Source organism: Stegastes partitus, unplaced genomic scaffold, assembly GCF_000690725.1.
Source record: "Stegastes partitus isolate 25-593 unplaced genomic scaffold, Stegastes_partitus-1.0.2 Scaffold1449, whole genome shotgun sequence".
Taxonomy (NCBI): Eukaryota; Metazoa; Chordata; class Actinopteri; family Pomacentridae; genus Stegastes; species Stegastes partitus.
Window position 1 is genome coordinate 63,457 of NW_007579180.1, and position 14,596 is coordinate 78,052.

The following is a 14,596-nucleotide window of genomic DNA, read 5'->3' on the forward strand; positions in this document are numbered from 1 at the left end:
ACACACACACACACACACACACACACACAGAGGCTCATGCAGTTCATTCCAAGTGGACAGCTGGTCACTGGTGTGTGTTTGACCACCGAATTTCCCTTTTTAATTAAAGATTTCACAGCAAAGATTGTTTTTATTTTAAAGGGAAGATATGATGCTGGTAGTGCCACCTATGCTGGATGCACACAGCAAATCTCGGCTGGTATTCATGTGTCAGTGTGTTTTACGCTTCCACAGCGAGAGTCGGTGATGTATTTTTTTGTTTGGGTGTAAACAAGAGAAAAAATAATTACAAGTCAACATTTTCATGCTAAAGTTTCTGGCAGTTTATAATAAAACTTTCAACACATTTTGTATCTGTACTTTGGTGCAAAAATTGTGCTGAAACACAAAACACTGAACAGCCACAGCTAATCCAATGGCACTGCTGTAGTTTTTAGAAAACTTTTACTATTTTTTGCAAATAATTCATGAAGACTAAATATTTGTTGCTTTTAGCTTACAATAATACATTTGAATGCTGATTAGATTACACTGAATTTGAAGATGTCATCTTGAGCTTCTTGTTATTTTTCACTCTTTTATGGATCCAGTAATGAGATGATTAATTAAAAAGACAGTCACAGCATGATGTATGAAAAGAAGTACATATCTTTTTCCAGTTTCCAGCATTTTCTGTTGAAGAGGCTTTTATTTGAACAGAGTTGATGGTCCAGTTAAATTAAACAGTTAAATTTATGCATACTTTAATTTACAGAGGTTACATTTTGTTGCACATTTTTTTATTAGATGTGGGTGAAAATTAAAAACACAATCCAGCTTGAATTTACTTGATCTTCTCATGAGGGACAGGGGTTAGTTTTCCAAAATACCTCCTAATTGTTCTAACTTCCCCGTCTTATTTATTTCTCTGTGTGATCTCAGTTCAGCTGATTGGCTCACCATCCGGAGGAGCTCCCCACTAACTCATGATCACCTATTGATTGCCCGCCGGGCCTGAGGGTTGCGTTCAGGTTCTCCACACCGCATGCCTTCCTCTTTGCATCAGGCCCAACGCGTACGACACACGTTGACCTGCGGGGCGCTCCGGTCACCGCTTAGTAGGCTTGACACTGCTCGATGGTGACAACGCTAATTGTCAACATCTGGGAAGTGCTTGCCATCCCTCAGCCCGGCGGAGAATGAAACGTGGTGATCTGTCACAACGTGTCAGAGGAAATTAGCATCAGTTAAACGTCGGTGGGTGGAGTGTGGAGGGGGGGGTGTAGGAGGAAAGGGAGAGTTGTCCTGCGAACATTATCAGGGGTTTTTGTGAAGAGGGGGAAGAGAGCAAACAGCTTTTAGAGGAGGGCAAAAAGATTTACATGATCATGTTTCCTCAGAGTTGCTGTCCCAGCTGTGAGACGACTTGTACTGCTTTGATCGCTCATCAACGAGCACTGGTGTCAAACCTACTGCTGCCATTGTTAACACCTCTATGACTACTACTGCTATTATTACACCTCCTATAACTTATTATTGCTGCTAGGGCTGATGATACTGCTACTACTGAGCTCACACTACTTTGACCACTGCTGTTGTTTCTGCTCTTTAATGCTGTCACCTTTACTTTTGTGCAAATGTTTTACAGGTTGAGCAAACTACTTCCATTTGTTTATTGATACATGAAAGGAAATAAACACCACATGCAAAGGTGTAGGCTAAAAGGATCCGAACATGCTGTGAAAGGTAGAAAGAGCAGTGAATTACAAAGCTGTTGGACCCCAGCTTGTATTTTAACCTTGTAGAAGCCTCAGGCAGGGCTCTCCCAAAGTCCAGGCTTAAGTAAAGTAAAGTGTGTTGCCAGACTGTGGCTTTGCATCAACATGCATCAAATCGTAAAGGCCAGAGGAGAGCATCCTCTTTTAAAACACCTTGCCCACCTGCATTTTATAGTTGTTTTAATGTGTTTTAGTTATTTTTTTGCCTAATTTTACTTATTTGTTGTCATCTGTCCATGCTGTCATTTTCACTGTTCATACTTGATTGTTGCTGGTTTTCTTTTAAGTAAATTTGAGATTTACATTTTCATTTTAATACAATAAAGGTAATACTGCTGACTTTATATATTAAAAGAACAATGTTCCTTTTTTTTTTTTTTAATCTTGTCTCATAGAAAAGCCAGCATGGCCACAATATCTTTGTCTTATCAGAACAAATCAATGTTGTATTTATGTAAAAAAAAAAAAAAAAAATGCAATAGCAGAAGAGGAACAACCTGGATAAAGGATATCCACCAGGTTATTAAATAGCAGAAGAGAGAAATGAAGAATTTCATACCAAACTGAAACAAGCCGTGGTCCATTTAAATGACAATACCTTCATGTGGGGTATCAGATGCTGATGAACTAACAGTGTTGCTCACAAAAGAAGTGCTAGCCGTCCTAATGACCTTCGTCTGTGTTTGTTTTGGGACAGGAAAGTGACAGTTTGTGGTGGGATGCTTTCGCGACAGAGTTTTTCGAAGAGGACGCCACTCTCACGCTCTCCTTCTGCCTCGAAGATGGACCAAAGAGATACAGTAAGAAAAGGATAATGCAATCATCCCATTTGTTTCATTCCTTCACAAAAAAAAAAAAAAAACATCCTAATTTTATTGTTAAGATCGTTTATTACTTATTTGTGTGAAGCCAGTGCACGTGACACTAATCACTCTTTGGGTGAATTTCATGAAGTGTGCATCAAGTTTGCAACATTTCAGTCAAACATCAGGAGTTGTTTCACTTTTATTCAAGTTGTGCAGTGCTCTGATGCACTGGACATAAATACAGATTTTCACTCACTCACTGCTTTCTGCACTCTAGAAAAATATGTATTGGCTTAACAAAAAAAAAGAGGTCATGTAAGGTTTTTAAGTTCAGACAACTAATGAAATCATTTTCATCCAACAAACTACACTAAGTTCTGGGAAGTAGCCCTTCCTCTTCAAGTTACTTAATGATTGGTAACATAAGAACCATTCTTTAAGTTGAGTACTCTTAAAAATGATGTGTGTCCATCTAGTATTTCCACATTATTTAAAAGGAATTCTGGCATGTTGTGTACTTAATCACTATTATTATGAACACGAGTTTGTAAGTTGGCAAATTTAAAAAATGATGTCTCTCCAGTTTTAGTATGTAGGGAATAGGACTCGAATTTAGTTATCGAACCAAATTCACTAAGTTACCTCAACTTAAGTTTAGTTTCAAATTAACTAACGCAGTAATTTGAATTTGAGATTACACACAATATTAAGTTGATGGAATCACCAATACTATTATGTCAACTCAACCCATGAAAATATGTTTGCAAGTCAATCATTAAATTATAATTTTTTTTATCTTGCAGTCATGCATTTAGTTTACCCATTGACCTTTTTTTTTTCCTGAAAGGGGCTTAAACTCTCAACGTGTTGGTAACATTGGACCACTTACGTCGGTGTCTCAGTCAGAGTCAAGGCATGTTTATGAGTATTTGTGAAGCACAGCTGGCCTTTGTGTTTTACTGAAAACACCCACTTTCTGATACTCAGACACCTCAGTCTGTTCATCATTTCTGAGCCTGACTTTGTGCTAAAATGAAAAAAAAAAAAAAAAGACGTTTTGCGGTTTTCCCACTTTGCTTTAACCTGCTGTGTCTTCTCCCAGTTAAGTTATTGATTTCCTGCATTTCCCAAAATGCGTTTATAACACCTCTCTGAAAAAAAATATGTGAACTTGTTGAGTAAGAGAAGGAGACTTTTGCAGTAAAGATGTGTGCCACTGAGTCAACCATTTCTGCATTCTGCTCAACTGAGGCTCTGTCAGTGAGAAAATTGGTATCTCTCTCTCTCTCTCTCTCTCTCTCTTCTAACAATAGCTTTTTCTGTGCATGTGATTGCCGAACATTGGTGCAACATCACACGTAACTACTGGTAACCTCTTTCTGAAAATTTCATCACAGGCGTCTATTGTGGGTTGCACTTTTTAAATAAACATGTAAGTATACACCACAGTATTGAAAATAGGCAGAGATTATTGGTTCTACCTGTGCTGAGACACAAAACATCTGCCTTTGTAGAAGATCATTGTGGTGCTGCTTTATAACAGTGTGGCACTTTTTGCCTAGAAAAATGCAAAAGCAACCTGATAACATATCTGTAGTGGAAACGTTTTATTTCCAACAGAGTTTTGACGTTAAAGGAGTCATGTTGAGCGTTATTTACTATGTAGATGGTGTCAGATCCCCGACAGTATGTGCACTTCAAGGAGTGGATGAACATAAATCTCTAATACATCTATTACAAAATATTGTGGCTCTCACAGGGAGTTTAACCCAAAGATTTGCACTTCATACAAACATGGGGAAACATTTAAAGGTTCCAATCAGTTGTTTCCTACAGCTTTCATTCCCCTCCTCTAAATGACTTCTTTTGTACATCTGTAGCCTTGGAAGACAGTGGGTATTGCAATTAAAACTGTTGGTCATAACCCATATTATCCTCAGATTATCTAGAAGACTCCCTTGTTTCTATATTTAATGTTAATGTTAAGGAGAACCTTAAGAGAAACTTTGGAAGGTGAATTAACAGTGAGGAAAAAATACCTTTGGCACTATGGATCTTGCTACTTATTGGGTTGATTACATGTTAGTCCCGTAAACAAAATCAGTCAGCTTTTAACTAAGACTTTAACTATACCGGAAGAAACTGGAGCCAGGAGGCTGTTAGCTTAGCTCAGTGTGAAGCATTCGGTCTGACGGGGCAGGAGTGAGCGGGTGTTTGAGCCATCAGCGGTCACATTACTGTGTCCGCCATCAGTGTCGGTGGGGTGGTGTGGGGGGGATATTCGGAGATCAAAATTGCTATCCTGATACCAGCACAGCAAACGAATAGTCGGCTGTTCGGCTATTCAGGTCTAGCCCTAGTGGTTTTGGTGGAGGAGAGTATTTGTTGGTGAACAGCAGCCACTTCATGGGAACATTAGGTTGGTTCATGCTGTTAATCAAGACATAACTGCCTCACGTAAGTTCCTGCAAAACAACAAATGATTGGCGACTAAGCTTTAGAGATGTTGGTGGGAACGTTTCATAACTTTGGAGATAACCAGCTTAACTGATGCTCTCCTTTTCAAGTCAATTTCCTTTTTTTTTTCCAGGATGTAGAAACAGCTCCACATTAAACTGCAGAGATTAGTTTCTCAACAGCAAATTGACCTGTGTTGCACCTATATTTATAATCAAATATTCATTTCTGTTTTTTTTTTAAAGTAAAATGTGTCAAATATTTGTCGTTTTGAACTTTTAAAAAATGAGGATTTGTTGCTTTTTTGTGTCACGCATGACAGCAAAATGAATATGTTTGGATTTTGGACAAAACAAAACAGTTTAATATGTCACCTTGGATGGTGTGTGGGTAGTTAAAAGAGCCATTTTTCACTATTTTCTGGGACTTTGCAAACACAGTGATGATTCTGATGAGTGAAAATGAATGGGTAGACATTAATAAAGAACAAAAAAAATTAGTGATTGCAGAGCTGCTGTAGTTTCAGCAAGAACTACATACTGTTGTTTTCATTCATTTTTGTTTGTATGGATTCACCAGGAAATACAGAGTGTTAATTAATCGTAGAGTAATAGTAGGTATCTTCTTCAACTTTGCACTGAGCCCGGCTAGCTGCTTTCTCTGCTTCCAGTCTTTATGCTAAGCAGAACTAACTGGCTGCTGGCTCTAGTGCTGCACTTAATGCACAGAGAGGCATGAGAGTGGTATCGAACATCTCTTCTGTCGTAACGGAAGCAAATGAGCAAAATGTTGTGCTCTAATTTCCAGACAGATTGACTCATAGTCTCCTGTTCATTTTTTAAAATATATTTTACACAAATTTCCGAGGTTTGGGTTTCTCGACAGTTGCGTATGTGCACTTTGAACTCAAGAAACATCACGACTTTGGCTTTCGCGTGTGTTTTTCGGGAGCAAATGACAGAGCAGAGGCTGTTACTGAGTTTGTGATATTGTCCCCTCCATCTCATCTGCATAGGTTTGTGTTTTGATATCTGAAACATATTGAATATCACACAGACATAGATAAGAACGTGGTGCTCTGAAATGAGCAGATGTGAGTGTGTGTGTGTGTGTGTGTGCAGTGTGTGCTGTGTTTGTGTGTAATGCAGCTCAGTCATGGAGGAGGAGGAGGAGGAGGAGGAGAGAGCGAGAGAGAGAGAGAGACAGAGGAGACAGGCAGTGGAGGATTGTTGTTAGCCGGGCCCCGGTTTGCTTTTCAAATGTAAAAATAAAAATCCCCAGTGGTGTAGAGACGGTAACCCTGTTCCCTCGGGAACCGGAGGCTTAACACCATGGCGATGATGACTCACCGTCAGTTGCAAGCCTTCCTCGATTCACATTCAGGTGCGCTAAGTTACACACATGCGCACATACACACACACGCGCGTACACACACACACACATCATCCAGGAAAAATCCACCAGTCTCACATGTACCAGGCAACAGATCTGACTCCAAAGAAAACTAAGAATCTGAAAGCAGCGTTGTTGACTCTTTACAGCAGGCTTTGTATTACCAGCGACACACTGGATATAGAATATAACAGCACGACGTCTCATATAGCAGCACCCCTTGTCGTGCGTATATCCCAGTAAACTATTTTGTGCATTGCTTCGTGCTGTCTTTTTTTTTAGTTACAGCTTCTGAGCTACTTGTAGTGATTCAGCAGGTAAGAGGACTTGAGGTCTTGCTCAAGGAAACTTAAAAGTTTTCAGTGAGAAATGTTCTATTAGATAACTTAGTGTTTCTCAAATTATGGTTAATAGCCGGTCATGTTTAGGTAGGTTATTGTGTTTTAACGATTCTCTTGACTCTGCCAAATCTGATGCTGTGAAGGGCAGACAGGTTACCAGAAAATCACCTAATGCATGGGTGATAATAATCGAATGACCTAATATACAGTATTGTAGTATAACTGCAGAGATATTTTCTCTGCATACACTTCTTTTACTTTTAATATTACAGTACATTTTCCTGATTATACTTACATACTTTTACAGTTTGGTATTAGCACCTTTACTCAGGTGAAGGATCTGAGTTCTTCCTCTACGACTGCCCGTCCCTGTCTATCAAGGTAATCAAACACCTAATTACAGCCATTAATAAAATGACTGTGTTTTTAACAAGTGAGGTTAGCTCACTCATAGTCTGACTGCACATCCCCTTTAAGGAAGGTGGTGACGCAGACTAGAGGCTTTGTTGTGTGTAGTAAGTCTGGTGGGCGAGAGAAGTAGCAGCACAGTGCTGCAGCCCCACGAAAGTGTTGCCAAAAGGGTGGTCGAGTTACTTTAGTCAGCGGTGACGTGCTCGGTAAGCATCAGAGTTACTCAAAGTCTGACTGTTGTGCTCGCTGTCAGAGAAGTAAAGAGTCCCACTGTCCCACAATGTGAACATTTATATGAGACTTTATCTAACACCAAGCTGGATAAAGTAGTCATCACCGTGGCGACGGTGGTGTCGTTTCTAGTGTCTCAAATATTTTTTGGTGCATTTCAGGTTCTTTGCTGTAACAATAGCACAGTCTTAATTGCATCCTTGTAAAGCATTGTGTATCAGCATTTGCCAAGTTCAGATGATTGTTTCGAGACAGTCAAACAACGTGCGCTGTTCACCTGCTAATTAAGCAACTCAGCAACGACTGAGCAGGTTATCTGAGAACAAGGCTAGTTTCATGATTATTAAAGACGCATCATTTGGAGATGGGAAGACACACAGAGGTTGACTTATATATGTCTGTTGGTGTGGATGTATAGCCATAGGTGTTTGCAGAAAACTAGCATGAAGGACATTAGTTTAGTTCAGAAATGTAAGCTCGTTCTGCTGTTGTGCTCATTGTTAGTCGCTTTGCGCAACAGCATCGGCTAACTGCCTAACATACAAAATGTAAATGTGAGCGCCTGTGATCTTACGCTAAATAAGCAGAATCAAAAATAACTTTCCTAATGATTTCTTTTGAATTGGACTTCTAACGCTAAAACTATAAGTAATTCTTAACTGACTGTCTGTTGAGAAGAAACATGCAAAATGATATATTATTTAGTGAGTGATGAAACGCACAGAGGAGAATAGTGCATGTAAATATAGTGTTAGCAGGTATCTTTAGACAGCTCCTTGATTTAAACATGTGAATCAAGAAATCTTCTCTCCCTCTCCCTAATCCTCACCTTTCTTATTCTGCAGAATCATCCTTGTGGCACAGGAATTTCTGTCCTGTCTGTTATCTGCAAGTTTTTGACATTCTTCATGCTGTGCTTTTTGATTTCACTGTTGGCAGTTCAGAAATTTAAGCTCATTCTGCTGTTGTGCTCATTGTTAGTCACTCTGCACAAGAGCATCGGCTAACTGCCTAACATACAAAATGTAAATGTGACCGCCTGTGATCTTGCGCTAAAATAATCTTCCAGCTTGCAGCTCTGCGAGCAACGTGAATATACAGTATGTAGTTATTGTCACGCAGGTCAGAACAACACTGACCAGCGGAGACGGGAGGGTGTGGGAAGTGGGAAATGGCTAGCAGTGGTTAGAGGGGCCGTGCATACATGTTGCAAAAGGTACAGTAAAACAAAAGGTTGTAACATTTTGCAGTGGAACAACAACATCTCTTCTGACATATATACTGAGTAGAACAATAGATTTGTAAGTCCTCAGCAGCATGGAGGAATCCTAAGGCTGATTTAGTGTAATAGATTAGCTCTACGGTATCACTTTCTCATGGCATTTCCGCAGTAAAGACAGAATATTTGTATCTTTCAAGATCAAACATGCTAAGCAAATGAAAAGGGCAAGTCTTTGTATTTGGGTTTTATTAAACAGCTTAAGCTCATGAAGCACATACGGTTACATTGAATGTTATTTTCATTACAGTGCTTATTTATTATTCCATTAAAACAATCCGAATGTATTTATTATTCTGCAGGGACGTTCTCTGTGTAATGTATGGAGGTATAAATGTAAGAACTCAAATCCTAGTTGAAATTGAATGATATTTATTTGAGTCATACAACAGCTTATACGATAATTACAAGGAAACAATCATTTCTCTCCATTCTGAGGTGCTCTAATTTCATAACGTTCAGCGGAGGAAAAATTAGAAAAGCTAATTTACCTAATCTGTTTTTTTTTGTGCCTTTTTTTTTTATTTTTTATTTTTTACTGCAAGGACCTGTGTTTAGGTGTTTTGTAACTCGTCTCCAGCTGCTGTTCGTTGCGGCTTCTCCGAGGAAATCGCTCATATTGGAAATGCTTGTGTGTTAATTGAAGACGAGTGATATTCTTTGGTCTGCTCCCCGAGCCCTCTCTCCGTCTCTGTGTCTTCCATCGTCTTGTCCTGAATTCTGAAATCAGGTCTGACCTTGAGCTAGGTTTGAAACAGTTAGTTATGGTTTAAGTAGTCAATCTATAGAAAATGAATCTTCAGTTGTTTTTGTGTGAATTTGTTTTGAGATGTCGTCACTTTTTTGCTGCTTAAAATGAAAAAAAAAAAGAAACTGGCTTCTCTTTTTTTTATAGGTTTGTAAACATAACATGTTTGGGGTTTTGGACTGCTGGTAGGACACAAGAAGGTCTTTGAAAGCTACATCTCATGTTCAGGGAAATTGTAATAAGAACTGTGGATGGAGGCATTGTTTTTTTGTGTTGTCCATCCATTCATTCTCATTAAGGCTGTAAATTGCAACCTAACAGACACATACAATCGCATAACTGTTAATTAATTATACAATTAATCTTCAGAATTATTAGAAAAATAATCATTAGTTGTACGTTTAGGCATAATATTGCATACCATTTAACAGGCTAGGCCAAATGTTCCCTTATGGCTTCTCAAATCTCTCTAAATTTTCCGCATTTCTTGTGTAATATCACCTTTGGCTCTTGAAGGAACTTGTGAGAGGCATTTTTTTTACAGTTGTTTCCACATCGTGCATGAATGGATTCATCAAACTATCTTAGACTGATTCTTTATTAGGACAGAAAACAACCGCACTTCGTATTTGGTGTTTGTTATTCAGATATTTCGACACTTAACATTATTTTGCCTACTAATATACCTCAGGTAGATTTTTACTCCCTGACAGTGTTTTCTTTGTTGTTCATTCATTGTTATTTTTCTTCAAACTGTTAGTTGTCTCAGGTTTTTTAGATGTGATGATTTTTTTATTTTTTTGTATTATTGTATTTTACTGTGAACACAATACATTTGGTATTGGTCTGTTTGTCAGCAGTTCAAGCAAGCAATTTAAAGACGCCAATGTGGGCTTTGTGAAGCTGTGATGGACAGTTTCAACTATTTTCTGACGTTTTTCAGAATACGCAAGAGAATAATTGATAATAAAAAAGCGACAATCAGTTGCAACATCAAGATAAAGTGCAGGTTAATTTCAGTCAACTGTTGTGGCTAATCAATCCTCAAATCCACCTCGTAGTTTTATTTTTCTACTAGCCACCCTGAGACTGACTTAGAAATCCTTCAAATGACAGTTTGTTTCCTGGTGAAAACGGCAGACATTTGACAGTTTTAAGTGCCAGAACATGTGGCCGCCGCCTGACTAACTTCCCACCCCGTGTCACTAATGAAAAGCAAACCTCAACAGATCGTCTGTTGCTTCTAATTGTAATCTACATGTATCAGTAACAATAACCATGACAGAAGACGACATAAGCAGCTTATCCAGACAGACTGCATTATTTCTTGCCTCGCCTTGTTCTTGCAAAGATCTGAAGAGCACTAAATGTGAGCAGTGAGAATTTGCAGTCTCAGATATGTCATTATGTTTTTATAGCATCATTGGATATAAAACTTAATAAAGTCTTGAATTGCCATGACAGTATATTGCTTTGATAAAAGTTAATATTTTTAATATGTACTTGTTCGCATCACATCGCATCTTTGGACCCGAGAATGTTTTGGTGCTTTGGTTTTTTTGTGTACCCCGGTATATGTGTAAAATATTTCTTCATCGGTGCAGGCCAATTATTGTTTTCTACAGTACACCGAATATTCAGAAACTCTATCTAATTATACTCTCAATTGCCATGGCCTTAACATTCGCCCCAGTACCTTGTCTGGCTCTGCAATCTATGAGGCATCTGATGAAAGCTGCACTCCATGATGCAATCAAAGAGCAAGGCTCATTTTAGAAGTAGTTCAAACAAGAGATGGAAAACTCTGCATGTTTAGTGGGCTGGTTCAGGGCAAACTGCAAAAGTGATTCACAACGCATTTACAGTTCATCTAGTTATTCTTGCATTGCAGCACGCAATAATTGCGGCGATAAAATGACCACAGCTAATAATCTTTAAGCAAGCATGAGGACATAATGAGGAGGAAGAAAACACGGGGAAACTGTTTTAATACGTGTGAAGGAATGAACCAAACTGCCTCTGCTGTAAAGTAAGCTTAACAAGGAGCTCACTGGGTGCCATGAATTAAAAGCGGTACATTTTTAATCGATAAACACATTACGTCCAGTTTGAAAGTGTGATAATGATTGCATCTTTTCTTAGACCAAATTGTGTGTAACAGCAAGATCATAATGGGCAGTTTAGTTTTGTTCAGTGCCACTGTGGTTGACAAATATCCACCGTATACTTGTTAAAGCGTTTGGCTGCTTTTAGATGAATGATGTAACATTTAAAGTGACAGTTTAATTTGGACTTCAGTTATGTGTTTAGAAAACTAGTTAAAGTACCTCAGGTTTACTCAGCTCCTTGTGCGTAATTGGATTTATTTAACTACTTAAATTATGTAAATCACTTTACGAAAGAATGGTTTTACCCTAATCATGTGAATTTGCAAGCTGCAGATGTAAAACTTGAAACAAAGATGGTAAATTTTAGGCAGTTCGCTTAACCAATAGTTAATAACAGTTAATTGATCAGTCCTAAACATGAATGAAATGCAAAGGATCGTCTTCTGCAGCCAGTTTAAATTGCTTATGGTTGCAGTAAAAAAACAGTAAAAACTAAATTATTAGGTACATTACTTAACTTTTGTTGCACCATTCTGCTGCTAATCAATGATTGGCCGAACAAAAGCCAAAGTAAAAAGCTCCACAACCACCAGGTTTCATTGGATGAAGTTATCTGAATCAAATCAAGTCCGTTTGACACATCTAACTAATAACTAATAATAACTAACACGCTCCTCACAGTTGTCCTCAGTCTTAAAGATTTTTGAATAAATCATGAGTATGACTTTATTACTGTATTAACCTTAGTACAGCTGCTGGAAACAGCTGCTCAGCTTCAGCACACTGATTGTTACACCGGTTGTATCCGTCCAGTCAGTCCACCGCCTCATGGCTAAAATGATGAAGAAATAATCGAATCATTACCATTCATTCCTCTTTTAGCTCCACTTTCGTCTCCACCAGTTGCTGAGAGAAAAATATCTGTCTATTTAGTCGCTGAATGCTCCACTGTGTAGCTCCTTGCTCACTTCGCCTTTCTGCTGTTTGCTGCTGGCCAGGTAGCGTACAGTGTGTTTATCAGGACTTGTTAGGTGAGAACGGCTGCCTGCCTTTGCTGGAAACAGGATTGACTGCACCGTATAGTAAATGTGCCGTAAAATGAAAATAATGAAAGGGGGTAAAAGCTGCATAGAGCTGCAGGGTTGCATGAAAATTCTCTGCGGTTTCATCAGTAAAAATTACCCCTTTCACACAACATGTAGTCTTTTGACTTTATATTATTTAAAAAAAAAAAAAAAAAAAGGGAATTCAAAAACATATAATAATACAAAAAGTCCCCAGTTCAGAATTAAAAATTAGAAATATGTCTTCAGCAGTGCTAAGTGATGAAGTTTATTTCCTGCTCGCACCATAACGTTATTGATACACACTGTGGCCTTTGTATATCATTACATAATGATGTTAATGGCCAGTCTGAGTCCAGACCATGTCTTTATGATGTTTACAAGTCTTCCTCAGTGTTAAACACATTATGTCTCGGCCCTGCACATAATCAGAATGATGTTTGCAGACAGAGGTGGGCGATACGGCCAAAATACTTTGACTGTCTTCTTTTAAAAATTTTTTCGCATATTGATTATCTCAGCATACATTTAATACTATTTATGGGGATTGTTTCGTGGTAATTATCAAGATCGTTTCATTGCCCAGCGTTGTCCCCTGCCTTTGTTAGTGTGTGTGTTCAAGCTTGTATCTGTGCCTCTGTATCTTTTTGTTGTTGTGTTGTCTCTGTTTGAGCGGCAGCAAATGTTTGCGTGTGCATGTGCATGTCTTAGTGAGTGTGTGTGTGTGTGTGTGTGTGTGTGTGTGTGTGTTGGCTTGAGAGTTAAAGGGATCTCAATGCTTCTGTGGTGGCAGTTGTTTTGAAAGGAGGAGGGGAGATGGGGGGGTGGACGGTGTGCGAATCTGCTTTACACAGAGATGGATAGGATGGATTGAAGGTGTAGAGCGGTGATTGGCAGGCGGGATGATGCGGCCCTGGCTCAGCTGCAGCGCTGAGATGTAGGCTGCTGCTGATTGACAGTCGAGCCGAGCCTGGGAACCACAGTGCTGGATTGGCCACAAAGAAAGACAGAGAGAGAAAGTGAAAGAGAAGAGGGAGAGAAATTATAGATTTAAACATACATATATATATATATATATATAGCCTCAACATTTTTGCTGTCTATTCTGTTCCTGGATAGTTCGATACTGCCATCTATTGTAAACTATGCTGCTGGTATTTTCAAATGTCTGAGAGCTGACATCGTGCTAAACTGGCTTATATGTGTTTAACTGGATTAAAAAAGAGAGTGATGAAGAGAGAGATGCAGAAAGTAAGAGGAACAAATGACTAAGAAAAACAAGCTGTTAGTCACAAGGAAAGCAAAGCGAGGGTGAAGAAATCTCTCTCATGTATGTGAGCAGGCAATACTACCAATAATGTAAGTGCTGGCTATGTCTGAATAACAAACATCTCATGTGAAGTAAGGCAGCCTATGTCCTTGACAATAGCTTCAGCCTGAGGCTGCAGAAAATATTTTCATTAATGAATTGTTTTTTATTATATAAAATGGGAAAATGCTCATAGAGACTCAGATGATGACTTCAGATTACTTGTTCATTTCTGACCTACAGCCCAATCTCCTCAAATATTCAGTGGCCAGTAATATGTAAGTGAGATCTGGCACGTACTCAAATTTGAGGCACCAGACCTGGGGTGTTTACTTGACGAGTAGCTTAAGCGATTATAATTAAGCGATGATCAAAATTGTTGTAGATTATTTTCTGTCCATCAACTAATCAGTCAGTTGGCAAGCTGTTACCATGTTCCTTCTCTCCTCGTCAAATTCTTGTCATTTAATCCTCAAGGTATGTGAAGTCATAATTCCTGGCCTTTCTTTAACGAAAAAGTGCTTTTGTATGTGCACGTGCAAGTGGTTTAGAGATGCTGATTACTGGGGCCGTGCAAGGTGTTGAGTTCATCTTGCTCTTCATGAAGCCGCTATTAAATAAGTTAATTGCTTTTTCCCACTGCTTGGCTTAGATCTAAGTTGTGGTTCTAACCCTGTGTTATACAACTTAGTG

The 14,596-nt window shown here is 38.8% G+C and overlaps 1 protein-coding gene across 4 annotated transcripts in view; it reads left to right on the forward strand.

Moving 5' to 3' along the window:
* Positions 1-14,596, forward strand: part of ldb2a (LIM domain binding 2a) — a 98,217-nt gene that overhangs the window by 23,151 nt on the left and 60,470 nt on the right. For all 4 annotated transcript variants that reach the window (XM_008299678.1, XM_008299679.1, XM_008299680.1 and 1 more), the window contains exon 2: positions 2,455-2,557. In XM_008299678.1, the coding sequence (XP_008297900.1) occupies positions 2,455-2,557 (103 nt within the window). The remainder of the gene's footprint in view (positions 1-2,454; positions 2,558-14,596) is intronic.